This window comes from Capra hircus, chromosome 23, assembly GCF_001704415.2.
Source record: "Capra hircus breed San Clemente chromosome 23, ASM170441v1, whole genome shotgun sequence".
Classification (NCBI taxonomy): Eukaryota; Metazoa; Chordata; class Mammalia; order Artiodactyla; family Bovidae; genus Capra; species Capra hircus.
This window is the reverse complement of record NC_030830.1, coordinates 43731248-43749127: the sequence shown is the minus strand read 5'-3', so window position 1 is coordinate 43749127 and position 17880 is coordinate 43731248. Positions and strand designations below refer to the sequence as shown.

The 17880-nt window shown below is 40.1% G+C and overlaps 1 protein-coding gene across 2 annotated transcripts in view; it reads left to right on the top strand.

Moving 5' to 3' along the window:
• Positions 1 to 17880, top strand: part of HMGCLL1 (3-hydroxymethyl-3-methylglutaryl-CoA lyase like 1) — a 188938-nt gene that overhangs the window by 109861 nt on the left and 61197 nt on the right. For both annotated transcript variants that reach the window (XM_018039307.1, XM_018039306.1), the window contains 2 exons: positions 8713 to 8776; positions 12646 to 12834. In XM_018039307.1, coding sequence (XP_017894796.1) covers positions 8713 to 8776; positions 12646 to 12834 — 253 coding nt within the window. The remainder of the gene's footprint in view (positions 1 to 8712; positions 8777 to 12645; positions 12835 to 17880) is intronic.

Here is a 17880-nt window from a genome sequence, read left to right as displayed (position 1 = left end):
TCATTTTGCTGTTAATTTTTTTTGGAAAATTTTTCATTACAATTTTGATTTTAGTGTTTGTGATTGGTCTGACCATAGTTTCTCTTTCTTCCTGGTTTAGATTGGATAGGTATACTTCTCTAAGAATTTGTGCATTTCTTCCAGGTTATCTATTTTATCCACACATATTTCTCATAGTAGTCTCTTATGATCCTTTTTATTTCTGTGAGTTCTGTTGTAATTTCTCCATTTTCATTTCTGATTTTATTGATTTGAGTCCTCTCCCTTTTTTCTCTTGATGATTCTGGCTAACAGTTTGTCAGTTCTGTTTATCTCCTCAAAGAACAAACTCTTAGTTTTATCGGTCTTTGCTCATGTCTCTTTTATTTCTTTTTCATTGATTTAATCTCTGATCTTTATGATTCCTTTTCTTCTACTAACTTTAGGGGGTTTTGTCCTTTTTCTAGTTGCTTTAGGTGTAAGGTTAGGTTATTTATTTGATGCCTCTTGTTTCTTCATGTAGACTTGTATTGCTATAAACTTCCTTCTTAGCGTGAGGTTCCCTGCATCCCGTAGGTTTTAAGTTGTGTTTGTCATTTGATGCTAGGTATATTTTGATTTCCTTTTTGATTTCTTTAGTGATCTGTTCATTATTCAGAAGATAATTCTTTAACATGTGAATTCAGAAACACATTTCCATGTGTTCATGTTTTTTATAGATTTTTTTTTAATTTTCCTGTAGTTGATATCTAACATTATAGTGTTGCAGTCAGAAAAGATGCTTGAAACGATTTCAGTTTTCTTAAATTTATCATGGCCCAAGATGTGATCTTTTCTGCAGAATGTTCCATGTACACTTGAGAAAAGGGTGAAATCTATTGTTTTTGGATGAAATGTCCTGTAGATATCAATTAGGTCAAATGTATTGTTTAAAGCTTGTGTTTCCCTATTAATTTTTTGTCTATATGATCTGTCCATTGGTGTGAATGGGGTATTAAAGTCCCCCATTATTACTGTGCTATTGTCTATTTCTCCTTTAATAGTTGTTAACATTTGCCTTATGTTTTGAGGTGCCCCCGTGTTGGGTGCATATATATTTATAATTGTTACCTCTTCTTCTTGGTTTGATCCCTTGATCATTATATAGCAGCCTTGTTTGTCTCTTGTAATGGTCTTTAGTTTAAAGTCTGTTTTATCTGAAATGAGTATTGCTACTCCTATTTTCTTTTTTTTTTTTAACAAGGAATGAGGGATAGATTTTACAGAGAATGTATTTTTTTGCATTTATTTATTTATTTTTTAATTTTTATTTTTACTTTATTTTACTTTACAATACTGTATTGTTTTTGCCATACATTGACATGAATCCACCACAGGTGTACATGAGTTCCCAAACATGAACCCCCCTCCCACCTCCCACCCCATATCATCTCTCTGGATCATCCCCGTGCACCAGCCCCAAGCATCCTGTATCCTGCTCCGTACTCCCATTTTCTTTTGATTTCTGTTTTCATGGACTCTCCAGGCTATTTCCTTTCCCTTGTTAGGGAAGCTTTTGACTATAATCTCCTCAAGTATTTTTCCATGCCCTTTCCTTTTATCTTCTTCTTCTGGGACCCCTATGATTTGAATGTTGGGGCACTTAATATTGTCCCAGAGGTCTCTGAGACTGTCCTCATTACTTTTTATTCTTTTTTCTTTCTTTTTGTTCTGCTTCAGTTATTTCCAGCGTTCTGTCTTCCAGCTCACTTACCTGTTATTCTGCTTCAGGTACTCTGTGGTTGGCTCCGTTCAGTGTGTTTTCAGCCTTAGTTATTGCATTATTCATTGTTGATTGTTTATTCTTTAATTTTTCCAGGTCCTTGTTAAACTTCCCTTGAATCATCTCGGTTTGTGCCTTTAGTCTATTCATCTGTGCCTCCATTTAATTTCCAAGATTTTGGATCATCTTTACTAGTATTACTCTGGATCCTTTTTCAGGTAGACTGCCTATTTCCTCTTCATTTGTTCAGTGTTGTGAATTTTTACTGTCTTCCTTCATCTGCTGCATAGTTCTCTGTCTTTTCATTTTGCTTAATTTACCATGTTTGGGGTCTCCTTTCTGCAGGCTGGAAGGTCATAACTCCTCTTAATTGTGGAGACTGTCTCCCAACTGGTGGGGTTGGATCAGTGCGTTGTGAAGGTTTCCTGGATAGGGGGACTTGTGCCTGTGTTCCCATGGATGGAGCTGGATCTTGTCTCTCTGGAGGGCAGTGCTGTGCCCAGTAGTATGTTTGGGAGTGTCTGTGGGTTTGCTATGGCTTTAGGCAGCCTATCTGCTAATGTGCAGAGTTGTGCTCCTGTTTAGCTGAAGAATCGGCATGGCACATCCATCGCTGGAGCTCTCTGGGTTTAAATAGGGCTTGGCCTTAGTGTTGATGTGGAAGCCTTTGGGAGGGCTTGCACCTATTACTGTTCCATGGGGTTGGGAGTTCTCTGGTGGTCCAAAGTCCTGGAGTCAAGTCCCGTGCCTCTGGGGTTCTGGCCCATCCACTAACAGCAACATCAAGGCTTCACAGGTCACACAGCACAGAAGACAAGCACCCTAGATTAATGGCAAAAGAAATTTAATAGGCAAAAACATCCAAAGAGTTTCACATACTTATATTGGAAAAAGAAGAGGGGGGGAGGAGAAAAAGAGGAAAGAAGGATAAATAAAGGGTTCTAAAGTGAAGAGAGGAATCAAGCCAATAAGTAAACCCCTAAGTGAAAATGGATACTATATATTAGACTCTCAAAGCTACAGGATTAAAAACAATAGATCAAAAATCAAGCATCAAAAACGTGGAAAATATTACTCTCAAAAATACAAAATCAAAACATCACAGCAAAAATAAAAATGCATGCAATTGATTTAAAACTAATTTTTTAAAAGAAAAAGTATGTTATAAAAAATAAAAATTAAAGGAGTAATAAAGAACCATATAAAGTGGTGCTGGGAAAACTGGTCAACCACTTGTAAAAGAATGAAATTAGAACACTTTCTAACACCATACACAAAAATAAACTCAAAATGGATTAAAGATCTAAACATAAGACCAGAAACTATAAAACTGTTAGAGGAGAACATAGGCAAAACACTCTCTGACATAAATCACAGCAGGATCCTCTATGACCCACATCCCAGAATACTGGAAATAAAAGCAAAAGTAAACAAATGGGACCTAATTAAAATTAAAAGCTTCTGCACAGCAAAGGAAACTATAAGCAAGGTGAAAAGACAGCCTTCAGAATGGGAGAAAATAATAGCAAATGAAGCAATGGACAAAGAATCAATCTCAAAAATATACAAGCAACTCCTGCAGCTCAATTCCAGAAAAATAAACGACCCAATCAAAAAATGGGCCAAAGAACTAAACAGACATTTCTCCAAAGAAGACATACAGATGGCTAACAAACACATGAAAAGATGCTCAACATCACTCATTATCAGAGAAATGCAAATCAAAACCACAATGAGGTACCATTTCTCGCCAGTCAGAATGGCTGCTATCCAAAAGTCTACAAGCAATAAATGCTGGAGAGGGTGTGGAGAAAAGGGAACCCTCTTACACTGTTGGTGGGAATGCAAACTAGTACAGCCACTATGGAGAACATTCCTTAAAAAACTGGAAATAGAACTGCCTTATGACCCAGCCATCCCACTGCTGGGCATACACACCGAGGAAACCAGGATTGAAAGAGACACGTGTACCCCAATGTTCATCACAGCACTGTTTATAATAGCCAGGACATGGAAGCAACCTAGATGCCCATCAGCAGATGAATGGATAAGAAAGCTGTGCTATATATACACAGGATGGAGTATTACTCAGCCATTAAAAAGAATACATTAGAATCAATTCTAATGAGGTGGATGAAACTGGAGCCGATTATACAGAGTGAAGTAAGCCAGAAAGAAAAACACCAGTACAGTATACTAATGCATATATATGGAATTCAGAAAGATGGTAATGATAACCCTGTATGCGAGACAGCAAAGGAGACACAGATGTATAGAACAGTCTTTTGGATTCTGTGGGAGAGGGAAAGGGTGGAATGATTTGGGGGAATGGCATTGAAACATGTATAGTATCATATATGAAACGAATCGCCAGTCCAGGTTCGATACAGGATGCTTTGGGCTGGTGCACTGGGATGACCCGGAGGGATGGTATGGGAAGGGAGGTGGGAGGGGGATTCAGGATGGGGAACACACGTATGCCTGTGGCGGATTCATGTTGATGTATGGCAGAACCAATACAATATTGTAAAGTTTAAAAAAAAAAAGACAATATGAGAAAAATAAAAGGAGAAAAGAGGTGAGGGATATAAAGAGAGTGGAAGGGAGAGGAATGTCCAAGTGTTTCCCCTTTTGACCTGCTCCAGTTGAGCTGTCCACTCAGCACGTCCTCCAGCACGTATAGGAAGGCCTCTGGACCTGTTGGGGGCAGTTCAGAGTCAGCTCGGACTCAGATCTTCTCTTGCTCCAGCTTGCACTTGCTGTCAGACTCTACAGTTGCTCCTAAAGTGCACAGACCCAGGCTAATTGCAGGAGCGAAAACTGTTGGACCTGCCATGTCCAGGGTGGTGTCCCCCTCTTTCATTTGCTCATGCAGCACCTGGTGTTCCACTTTGGCTTGGGGCCCCCCCTGTTTGTAAGTCTCTCTCCAGGGTCTGTTCTCCACCCAGATACAAGGAGGTGAACAGAGCTGCTTGTTAGGGCTCAGTTGTGCTGAGAAGACCTCGGGTTACCACAAACGCCACTGGGGTGTGCGGGGAGTGCTTCCGTGGCGTTGGCCTGTGGGAGGTTGCCACAGTTCTAGGCGGGTTGTGCACTTCCCCAGGGGGGTTGGTCCCTGGTTGTGACAACCTTGGCTTAGCTGAGCTGCTCAGTCTCCCAGGAAGACGTGGGTAGAGACCCACAGCCACTCAGCTTGTGGTCTTTGAGTTCAAGACTATAGCAGCCCCCTGCCTTCTGCCTCTGGCTCTCGAGCCATCTTCTCTGCCTCTGGGGCTATAGACTCCAGCCACTTTCCCTGCTTCGGCATTCACCAGGGCGGGGTCCTTTGTCCTATGAGAGCGCAGCGTTAGAACGCGGTGTCACAGCCTTCCGTGGGGATGACCTTTTGCTTCTCTGACGGTTCCAGAGTTTTCCCCGATCTGCCTCTGTGGTGACATGTTAGTCCCCTCAGAGTATCTTCACAGTCAACCCCGGTCTTCTGCTGAGGACTGGCCCTGCAGACCTGAGCCTCTTCACCCAGCTCCCCCTCGCTGTGGGCGAATGCGAGCCTGTGAGCTGCTTCTCAGCGGAGAAGTCCTGTTTGGTGCAATCTCTGTGGTGAATTCTCCATTTTGCCTTCGGAGCACCTTTCTCGCTGCGCTCCCCTCTGAGTTTCCAAAACTCCCCACTGCCCCTGTGTGTGAGGGGATTTCCTGGTGTGTGGAAACTTTTCCTCCTTCACACCTCCCTCCCAGGGGTGCAGGCCCCCAACCCCTAATCCTCTGTCTCCCTTCTCGTCTTTATCTTTTTCTCTACCTCATTTCTGAGCAGATTGGTTTGTCTTTCTGGAAGTCTGGCGTCCTCTGCCAGCATTCGGAAGATGTTCTTTGGGAATTATTCCACATGCTGAGGAGATTTCTTGATACATTTGTGAGGGAGAAGGTGGTCTCCCCATCCTATTCCTCTGCCGTCTAGAAGGTCTCCTTGAGTGGTTTTCAATTTTGGCAGTGCAGTAATTCTTTATTTTAATATATTGATAGTTCAGTTCTATCCCCTGAGCTTCTGATTTAAGTGGTTTGGCTTGTCCTACCCGTTAGTGAGTTTTGCTTTTAAGCTCTCTAAGATGATTCTGTATAGGCAAGATTGAGAAGCAATGTAGTTGACTTCCTGGAAAGAGCAGAAGTCTAGAAACTAACGTCTGCCACCAAAGCAGATATGGCAGCCTCTCTCCATGACAGAAGCCTCTTCACATTCATGAAAATGCCTCACTTTTTACCAGCGGTTGGCAAGCTTATTCTATTAAGAGCCAGGTAGTAATGGCAACCCATTCCAGTACCCTTGCCTGGAAAATCCCATGGATGGAGGAGCCTGGTGGGCTGCACTCCATGGGGTAGCTAAGAGTCGGACATGACTGAGCAACTTTACTTTACTTTTCACTTTCATGCATTGGAGAAGGAAACGGCAACCTCCTCCAGTGTTCTTGCCTGGAGAATCTCAGGCACGGGGAGCCTGGTGGGCCGCCATCTATGGGGTTGCACAGTGTCGGACACGACTGAAGTGACTTAGCAGCAGTAGCAGCAGCAGTAATATTTTAGATTTTGTGAGTCAGATGATCTTTGATGCAGCTACTATTATGTTATTATAATGCAAAATAGCCACGGAATGTAGGTGAGCAGATGGGTATAGCTTTGTTCCAATAAAATTTCTATTTGCATGAGAGTGATGAGCAAGATTTGGCCTCTGGACCTTCCCTTGCCAACCTCTACTTTAGAGAGTTAAAGTACAGTTAATGAACATAGTTGAGAGCCATTGCATTCACTTTGCAGAACGTAGCCCCGTGTGTGAACAGGTTATTAAAAAGGTGGAGAAGAATGTGTGAAGATAACATGCAATGGAGGCTGAGGACCGGGTCAAGCACAGGCCAGGGCAGGGCTGGTGGAGAAGCTTGAGTGAGTGAAAATGTACCCTGAGAGAGTTGGGGGCATGGCATGAAAGGGCAGCTGTGGCCAGGCTTCGCCACTGGAGTTAAGAGAACGTAGGTGAGGTGTGTGTGTATTTTATATTGTCTTACATTTGTTGTTTCTTGCTTGCTTTGGTTTTGCCTTTAGTGGGATGGCAAAACAAGGATGGTTTTTGCCTTTAGGGGGATGTAATTAGAGAGCCTGGCTTTCATTTTTAATCATATTTAGATATTTTGAGTTCAGAATAAATATACATCTATTTTCAACACATTATCACCATTGTAGCTGAATTGAAAATATGTGTCCTTTTACCTCCCTTGCCATCTTCTCCAGGGCTGGGTTCACATCAGAACATTTTCTTTTCCACATATCTTCATTAAATTTGTAAATTCACTCAGGCATTAAGTTTAAATTGTCGTAATTGAAAGATTGGAGAGATGGATTTCCTGTCCAGTATAGCTTCCAAAGTTTACTTAAATTTATCCTCTTTTCTCCTCCTCTGTCCTCATAATTGATTGCCTGGCTATGGAACTGCTTAGTTATTTTAATTCTAAAAACCCAAATTTTATTCACACATTGATACTTTTGAAATTCAGTTGCATCTTTAGGATCAATGGATATATATTGAATTATTGAATCTCTGTTTCATGTTTTTACTCCAAAACCTGTTGTGAAGTTTGTAGTATATCTTCCAGTTGACATCTTTTTAAAAACAATTTCAAGTAGAGTTGACTTAAAATGTTGTGTTAATTTCTGCTGTGCAGCAAAGTGATCCAGTTATATATATATATATATATATAATATGTAAATCAAGGAGACGTGGGATCATCTTTGCTCATATTTTTGCCTCCACCCTTTTGTGGCACCCACTTCCAGAGTTCATGATGGGTTTCATTTTGGAAAACAAATTGGATCTTGTCATATAAGTGTTTCAAAATAATTTTGAGTGACCTTAAAGTTTCAACTCCATGGCATAGCATTCAAGACCTTGCTTCTAAAGCCTTTCATATTTGGCCCCAAAGAACCGGGTCTCCAGTCTTCTTCCCCACCACCACTCTCCCTTGTGTGAACTGCTTAATTCCTGATGACCAGGCATATGATGCATTATATTCATAGTGTTGTAAAGTCTCTGAGAAATCTTTAATAAAACAGGATTGGTGTTGAGCTGAAAATAGCTAAAAAGAGACTTTTCCTAAAGTTTCATACTCTTAGATGGAAGTGTATCATTCTTGCAGGAAAGGCTTGACTTTTTATACTAAATGGTTGAAGAAACATATGGAATATCTTTATTCGGAGCCGTTTAAACACAGACTAGACAGTCTTTGATTGTCTTGGGGATGATTTAGGTAGACCCATGAGAGAGAGGCAAGGTGAAGTTTGAGGTTGTGGTCAGTTCTAAGAGTTGTGGGGTGATTAATGACTGTATCTTGGTGAGGTCAAAACATCCAGACAGAAATGAAGAGAAAAGTTCAGCAAGTTCATCTACTTGCTGCCTATATGAGTCCAAAGACCTGGATATTTAACAGTTGAATGTATGTAGTTATTTAAATTAAACAGTACAGCTCAGGACTCCCTTAGTGGTCCAGTGATTAAGACTCCATGCTTCTACTGCAAAGGGCATGGGTTCGATCCCTGGTCAGTGAACTAAGATTCCACATGCCACATGGAACAACCAAAAATTTTTTTTAAAAAAACAACAAAAATAAAAATATATATCTCTGGTATTTTCTGCTTTTATATTATTACTATAGTGTAAGCAACCCCAACAGATAAATACTTATTCCCATCTGCCATCAAATAACATATATCAAATTGTAATTAGAAAAATTTTTAAATTAAAACTATGAGTAAATTGAAAATGTTTCCAATTATTTTTGTTTGGTCTGAGAATAAGACAATAATGAAGGAAGAGAGTAAAATAATTTTTTTCTGATGAACCTTTGGCTATTTTTTTCATTTTTATACAATGGAAATTAGGAAGTAGCTTATCCACCAGACACATATTTAAATGGCTCTGTATTTTAAACTTAGGTACGTATCCTGTGCCCTGGGCTGTCCATATGAAGGAAGCATCACACTTCAGAAAGTGACAGAAGTAAGATACACGTCTGTTTTTCTGGTTCATGGTAAAACGATGTCTATTTTTAAAAGTGGGCTCTTTTTCCTGCTGTTTGTTACATCTGCACCACAAGGCTAAAGAGAACTGTGGACCGGGAGGCATATTTGATCACTGAGCTAATAGTTGTATTTTAATGCTAAAGACCTAGATAGTGGCTATCACTGTCCAGAGTTAGCATCTGAGTCTTACGATTTGGATGTTCAAAGATAGAGGGAATAAAAACATCTGTTTTGTTTTTATGTGAGTAGAACATAGTGAGTGGCCTGTCTACTTTCTTTTGGAATGTCAGGGCCGTTTTTGCGCACATCCTTAAACTTTCCCTTGGTTGCCCAGGTGGCGTCCCTCTGCTGTCTCCGGCCTATTTTGACATGTGTATGAGTCCATGCTGCTTCCATGCTTTTATTCTTGTTATATCCCATAGCTCTTTCTGCTGAGATTCAAGTTGCCATTATTCCAGAGGCAGAGGCAGATATACTATAAAATAATGAAGCTTAATTAAAAAAAATATTGATGTACAGTTTATTTACCATGTTGTGTTAATTGCTGCTATACAGCAAACATTCAGTTAAACATATACATATATATTCCTTTTCATAGTCTTTTCCATTATGGTTTATCATAAGATACTGAACATACTTCCCTGTGCTATACAGTAGGACCTAGTTGTTTATTCATCCTATATATATAATATTTTGCATCTGCATACAACTTAAATTTTTCAGTCCTTTGCTGGCATCAGACCCTCCCAAGGGTCTGTTATTAATTTGTATTCACAGTTACATATTCTTTTCTTAAAAAATCATTTCCAAAATAATATGACTTCAGACTCCACAAAACCCAAATCCGACTCTGCCTATACGCCTGTCCTTTGCTCTTCTGCCTTCTGCCTCATGCCACCTCTGGACAGACCTCCCACAGCCTCAGGCTCTTCATTCCTGCTCCACAATGCCTGGGGTGCTGCCAAAGAGAATCATGGAACAGGCAGATCAGAAGTGTCAGGAATTCATGACCAGTGACCTTGCCTGGGTCTTCTGTTCCACCCCAGGGTGGGGCCAGCTCCTGGTCTCACTGTCCGAAATGACTCTGACAAACTGTGTCCCCTCCGCTGAATCCTCCCCTTCACTCACGCCCCTGCATGGGCAACTGCAGAGCCCTTCCTGTCGACACTTGAGCGTGCGCGAGCGTGCTCCATCTGAAAACTTCCTTCCTTTAGTCAGCATCCTTGGCTGGCTAGTTATCGACAATCCTCTCCATCCCGCCACAGCTACACTCCAAAGGGCTGTCTGCACCGGTGGTGCCCACCTATCTGTGCGGCATCAACTCTTCATCATGTCCCCAGTGATGTCTAGACCCTTCACGCTGCTGGAATCCCTCTTTGTAAGATCGTTAACTTAGCACTGGGATCAAGAAATGTGAGATTCCCCTTGGTGTCCATGGGTTTGTTCTCTATGTCTGTGTCTGTATTTCTGCTTTGCAAATAGGTTCATCTGTGTCATTTTTCTGGTTCAACATATATAGTACAGGGAGCTCATCTCAGTGTTCTGTGATGAACTAAAGGGGAAGGAAGTCCCCCAAAGAGGGTATATATATATATATATAAATAGAGCTGATTCATTTTGCTGTGCAGCAGAAACTAACACAATATAGTAAAGCAACTGTACTCCATTTTTTTTTTCTTTTAAGAAATGTGAGATCCTATTCAATCCTTCTCTTGACGTCTCAGCATAATTTGGGGGTGGTGACATTCCTTCCTGCCTGCCATTCTTGTAACCCTGGGATTCCCCTGACTCCACGCTTAGAATTTTCCTTCAATCACTTGGGTCGCAGCTTCACTTTTCTTTACACGGCCATTAAGAAACTCCACCATTTGACAGGCTTTGGGTATAATTAATGACTGTATCTACATGATCCCAATGGAATCAAAGAGAGAAATTCAGTCACCTACATGCTTTCTATATGATTCCAAAGACCCGGATATTTAACAGTTGAATGGATATACTTAAATAAAGGAGACGAAAGAGGAGGATCAGCATTATGCTTTTTAATCCAAGTTTCCATCCAGTAATAGCCTTCTATCTGGACTAGGTAGCCCTTCTGAGTGCCTTCAACCTGTTTTGGATGTTGATTGATACTGCCTTTCTGAAATATCAATCCAAGTATATCACCACCACTCCACATTCAGTCAAGGTTTTCTACTGCTCATATGATAGAATCTTCAACCCAGATCCTAAACTCGGTTGGTTTACAAGGCTGTGTGCTCTTTGAATGCTCTGCGCCTTCCTCCCCAGCGTTACAGAGCCCTGTTGCCCTTCAGGTTTTACTTTCCTGTTGCACCTGTCTTTTGCGTTTGACCTTTTTGTTTGCTTGCTTTCTGCCTTGCCTCCTGGCATGTGGGACCTTGGTTCCCTGACCAAGGACTGAACCCATATCCCCTACAGTGGAAGCACAGAGCCCAGTCACTGGACCAACAGGGTATTCCCTTCACTTTCCTTCCTACTTGGAATGCCCTTCATATTTGATATTTTAGTGTCCTCAAATCCCACCTGAATATTCTTCTCACATCCTTCCTTTGCCACCTCTGCAACAAGTTGATGCTGACTTTATCTCAAGCTGCACTGAGGCCCTTCCTGTTTGACAGATCTAGGTCAATTTCCTTTGCTCCACGCTCTTACAATCTTGTTTCTTTGTTCTAAAATTATTATTTTAGCTGTGTTTACACATTTCCGAGTGGAACTGATTAGGGTCTGTCCTCACTTGGCTCCAGACTCGGTAGTACCGTGAGCCTGGACGTCTGCGTCATACCACCACGCAGGGCAGTGTCTGGAGTAAAGCAGGCCCTGCAGACAAACACAAGGCATAAGTTTAGGGGTGACCAGGTGTCTGATTTTGCACAGAGTGATTTTTGTATATTCTCATTTCATTTTTACAACCAAACATTTCAACACTAACTTCACCTTATTACTATGATTTCAAAAAGTTAAGTAGTAAGGCTTAAAAAATGTGCTGTATAAAGATATTTTATTGTTTATATTTTACAGAACAGAGACTGGGGCTTCAAAAACTTCATCTTCTGCCCAGCATCATATGAGGACCATAGATGAGGTTTAAATCTAGGCCTGTGTGGTTGCACAAGCTGTGTCTTTATCAACATACCACGCTACCTTAAAGCAAATTCATATTTCTCTTTGAAAGTAATATTATTATTTGACTTGAAGGGAACTTGAAATTTACTAGGCTCAAGAGCATCTGTTTATGAGCTAGAAATTTTAAGACAAAAATATTAAGTGTCTGTATCAATCACAAAGTTACTTGATTGATATCTCTTGACCGCTAGTTTAATAACTTGAGGAATACTATTAATAGTTTCAAAGTAAATTTCTGATACTTTTGTTAGATTAAAGGGCAGAGAAAATAAGCCTCCCATTATTGAAACTGTAACTTATAATTTTATCATTGAACACACAGTTACACAGATAGATATGGTTCTAAGGCAAACTTGAATGTTAGAAACAGATAATTACAGGAATATCAATGGACATGAGTTGGAGCAAACTCTGGGAGACGGTCAGTGAGGGACAGGAAGCCTGGTGTGCTGCAGTTCCTGGGGTTGGAAAGAGTCAGACACAACTTAGGGACTGAGCAACAACAGAAATGTCATTCAAAGTTTTATCTAATGTTTGGGATTCACGAGCAAGGAAAAAGACTAGAAAACTAAAATATATGTTTTCTATGAATACGCATGTGACCTTAGTTGTGATGTTTACCTCTAGATTATGTTTGCTGAGGAACAACGGGACTTGAGTCCATTGACTTCCATTGTTTTACTTGCTTGCTTTTCCTGGTAGGTGTCTAAGAGACTGTATGGCATGGGCTGTTATGAGATATCCCTGGGAGATACAATTGGAGTGGGAACTCCAGGAAGCATGAAGAAGATGTTGGAAAGCGTCATGAAAGAAATCCCACCCAGGGCTCTTGCTGTTCACTGTCATGACACCTACGGACAAGCCTTAGCAAACATCCTCACGGCCCTTCAGGTATTTTGTATTATTTGTGTGTGTATGTAAAGGTGTGTATATTTATTTGGCATACAAATGTATTAAGAACTTTAGTGAGATAATATTTATAAATTGCTAAGAATGTAACATTTAAACAGTAGTCCACACACAGCACACACTCAGGAAATATTTGTCAATTTGCACATGCTTTTTTGGGCAACGGTGTCTCTTATTACAGTTCATTTGATTTGGTAAGATCCCTGAACTTGTTCTTTTAAAAAGCATTAATATTCTCAGGGCTATGTCTGTTTCTTTCAGCTTTCACTTGTGCTCGGCCTTACTGAAAAATGATGGCATTGTGGAGCGTGCAAAGCACAGAGATAGTAGCATGTACTGTTGTGATCATGTGACGTGTGCTCTTTTGGATAAATTGGTGCTCTGTGATGAGGAAATATGGTGCTGAAAAATAGACTATTTTGTCTAAGATGTTTTCCTGTTGTTGGCAAGCCTCCTTTTGAAAGAACCCCTGGCTTTTATCAACTATATTCTGATCAAGAGATTTAGAAAGTTGGAGGATTAGTAATTACTTATTAAATTCTAATGGTACCTCAGTTCTTTTTAATGTATTAATTGAAAAGAACACATAAATTGCATTTTAAAATATTTATTGTTAAATCAATGTTATTTTTTAAACGACTAAAAATAGATTGACTGGATCTTCTTTGAACCTAAGATTTTGACAACTAAAGATAAGAGTGCCTGAAAGCTTTTTGGTGAGGCTGAAAATCAATGCCTGAAGCTTAATGTCACTGTCCTGCAGTGCACAGTTGTTTGGCAGAAGTTAAAAAAACCCTGTGAAGATCAAGCCCCACAAGGGCTTATTTGGACTTTGTAACATATGTGCACAAATCCTTATTTATCCTCTGGAAGCAGGCAAGGAACACTGTATTGAATTAGAAGAAAAAATGATATCCCATGGACTTTGGGGCGTGGGAATTTTGACAATTTTCCTTCTCTTTTCTAGTTTCTAAAACAATAGAGAACTAGGCACTGCTTCAGGATTCTGTGTTCAGCTGCAACTGTAACTTATTAAGTGTTCCTCACCAGCAAGTTCCTGGAGAGGTCTGGTGTGTGTGTGTGTGTGTGTGTGTGTGTGTGTGTGTGTGTGTGTGTGTGTGTGTGTGTGTGATTTCATATATGGATATATCCTCTGTATGGTAATGCTTTGAGTTATATTTTATTCATGTACCATATTTATTGCATAATGAGTGATACCTTAGTTTGAGGGAATCCAGGGCTGTAATGGAAATTCTGGAAACCCAAACATCTAATATTTAAAGTTTATGCCTCTTGAAAGTACTCCAGTGTGAAATATTGCTGTTGCCCGATTATGACTGTGACAGTTAGGAAGGCCTATCTGAGGAGTTCAAAATCAGATACAAAGAATGAGAAGAGGGACTTACCTGGTGGTTTACTGGCTAAGACTCCATAGTCCCACTGCAAAGGATAGAGGTTCAATTCCTGGTCTGCGAACTGAGATCTTACATGCTGGGGGTTTTGGCAGAAAAAAAAAAAAAAGGAATGAAAAGAAAGTAACCTCAATCAGGGGCGTGTGGGGGGTGGGGGCATCAGTGTGTGGAAAGAATGTTCAAGCAGATGAAATACCACTCGGGCAAAAGGCCTTGGAGAGGGAGATGATGTCCCAGGAGCTGAAAGTCAGCTAATAATGTTATTCAGGGGGAAGCTGAGCTCTATAACATTTGCTGTGTTAACTGAGCTGCAAAGTTTCCATTTAGAAAAGAGATGAGAACTCCAGTTCTGGAGCATTTGCCCATCCATCCTATAACAGCCATAAGGGGTGCGGGCGTAGAAAAAGCGCTTGGCCCAAGCAAGATGGGGAGCACCTGACCCCCACCAAATACCACATTCTCAGTCATAAAGGATGAACCAGCAAAACTCTCAGCTCACAAAGGGAGAAGGCGGCAAGCCATAGTCATTCTCAAGGCCTTGGCTCTGAGTAAGGGAGAAATACACAAGCTCCCTTTACGCTTCCTAGCTTGTTGGCTCTGATGTGGATTTAGGATTCAAATTCATGTTGCCTGCAGAATGTTTAAGACCCGAGCAGATGAGTGGCTGTGGATTAGTAATATCTGTAGGTGTCAGGAAGAATATAAATCTTGTCAGAAGGAACATATCTTAAATTTAAGCTGAACTGTTTGGAATCTGTGTGTATGGATGTCTGTGTGTGTCTCTGTATATAAGCATGTGTCTATGTCTGTGTGTGTAGGTGTCTATGTGTGTATGTGTGTGTGTGTGTCTGTGTGTGAATGGATATGTGTGTGTGTGTCAGGGGAGGGGTGGATATTCTGCTCTGCTCTTGTACAAGTTGGTAGGGAGCATGTCCTCAAGCACTGGCCTTTGTGTGTTTTGCCCCTTTACTCCGTGCACAAGCTCTAAGTACATGTGGGAAGCGAGGGGTGAGGAAAGTGCACTTGGGGCCTGGCGGGGGCCACAGCCCGGAGCTTGACGTGGAGTCGCTGTGTAAGCAGGCAGAGGAGAGGGTCAGAGCAGCTTCTATAAGAAGCACTGTGCAGCCCGAGTAGCCGGTTCAAATGAACTTTTGAGGAAACGGTCAGAAAGCAGAGACCTGCTCGGGGAGCTCACCACTAGAGTTGAGAGTTTGTCTTTGCTGCTGTCCCCTTTCCAACGCTGGCATCCAGGTTGATAAGCCAGTGACAGTGTGAAATGTATACGCTCCTTTCTCTCTGAATCTGTGTGTAGCTGAGACCCTCTGTTAGCGTTTTGGGAGGTCTGTGTTCATCTAGACATGGACTGTCTTTGCAGACCCATGTGTACTGGTCCCCCAGCAGCACTGAGTAAGACAGAGTCAGCCTGGACCCCTCCCCGTTTCCTGTATCCTGTCTCTTCCCCAATAAAAGCAGCAGCAACAACAATAACTAGGGTTACCTTGAGTGGAGGAGAAAAAAATATGCCTTAGGAAGAAAAGCTGCCAGTGTTTAAATAGAAGGGAAATCAGAGAAAGTTCCACTTCATTATGAAGCAAGCAAACTTTGGCTTCAGGAAGCACTGGCCATACTTCATTCTTTAAAATGGAAATCTTTGAAGTGGCTTCTAGTCAAATTGGTGGTGCATGTGGAGTGGATATCATTTGCTTTAATTTAAGGCTTGAGAAACAGTTTACACTGCTCCAAACTGGAAGTTAAGATGATGGCATGGAGACGTGCAGTAAGTGGAAACTTGGCCACGATGGTCGGAAACAAATGAGAGTTATAAATGGAACATCCCCCCTTGGTCTGGAAAGCACACGCTAATCGTGTAATAGAGGGATCTTTCTTGGGTTCCCAGGTTTCATTGTATTTTTATTATTTAAACAGACTTACAAGACTGTGCATGCTTGTATGGGAGTCAAGAATTCATAGTTATCAGATATTCTTTAATATAGAGAAATAATTGAGACTATAGGTTTGAGTGGGGGATATTTATAACCGCCCAGACCCAAAAGAGCAAGAAAATGAGGTGACAAAACGCACAGCATTGCAGTAATGGAAGAAACGCACATAGTCCAATATACTTGTCTTAATTGTTATGTAAAAAGTGAGTCTCACCCTTCTGCATATTCCCAAGGACCTAAGTAAAACACCAGTGAACAAATTATTTAATCTACTTCATACTAAACAATTGCACAGTCTCTGTTTTTCTCCACTCAAATGATTTGAGTCTTCATAACTGGGTAAAACAGAGTAAAACGAATGAGTTCTAATACCACAAATAACAGAACCACATTAATTGGTAGCAAAGTTAGAACAGGCAATACTTAGCTTTTCCCTAAAGAAATACAATTTGCCTTTTTTTTTTCTCTTAAGCTTAATATACATTTAGCTAATGTGCCTTTCTTCCTGATGTTTTCCATCTGTTTATTATTCTCTTTTAGAAAAACCAAGTCATTTACCTAATTTTTACAATAAAGCATTCTTTTCTTCATATTGACTCTCACTAAACCACATTTAAATGCTACCAAACAGCAAATATGTCCTCATGTAATTGATTCTTGAGATTCTCAAAGAAAATTTTTTAGATTCCAAATTCCCTTCTCAGTTCTGCACCTATAGAATGTGTAAAATGATTTATATATCCTCAGATTTTGCAAAACTGAGATGAGGTACAGAGTTTCTAGAACATTTGTCTTGGTAACAGTGCATGTGGTTAATACTCCATATTATTATAATCATTGCAATTAAAACTATTACTACTGCTGCTATATTAATAACAATAATAATAACCTTTGTTACTCAAAGAGCTAGAGGACAAAGCATTGCTTTACAAATGTATACATTTGTAAATACATGCTTTAGATATTGTTCATTTATTCAACATCTATTAAAGAGCTAGGTAGAAATCAGTGGGCAAGAAAGAAAATAAAAAGTTTCAAACTAGATACCCCTACAGAGGTTTTACAAAATGCATCATTAATTTATTCAACAAATATTCATTTTATTAGACACCATTTTAGATACTCGATTCAGATATAAAATCTCTGAGCCATCCCTGCTATGGAGAAAAATGTTTTAGTTTAACTCAGTACCTCCAGAAGCATTTTGAGTAGGAAATATTTTTTGGGGGGGAGGATGATTTCTTTTGTTTTTTATTTGTTTGCTTTTTGCTACACAATTGTCTTTCTCCAGTACAGTATTATGTTGAAAAATATTTTCAGGTGGAATGAAGTGTAGGTTATCATAAAAAAATAAATAGTAAAGCAATTAGAATCCAGTTAAAAATATTTTATAAAAAGAAGTGGAAAAAAGAAATAAAAGAGGTCAACTAACTTTATAAATCAACTATACTTCAATTCTCTAAAAAGAGAATAAAGTTCCTTTCTATTTTTATTATTTTTGCCAGTGGCTGGATTGCTTGAATCAGTGATGAAAAATAAGGAAACATGAATGATTTTGTTTCTCTCCAACATCTTTTTATTAATATAGATACCTCTCTGATTTTGACTATAGGTCATCAGGTGAGATGGTATGGAATATACCTATGTGTGTGAATATATATATTTTATATATA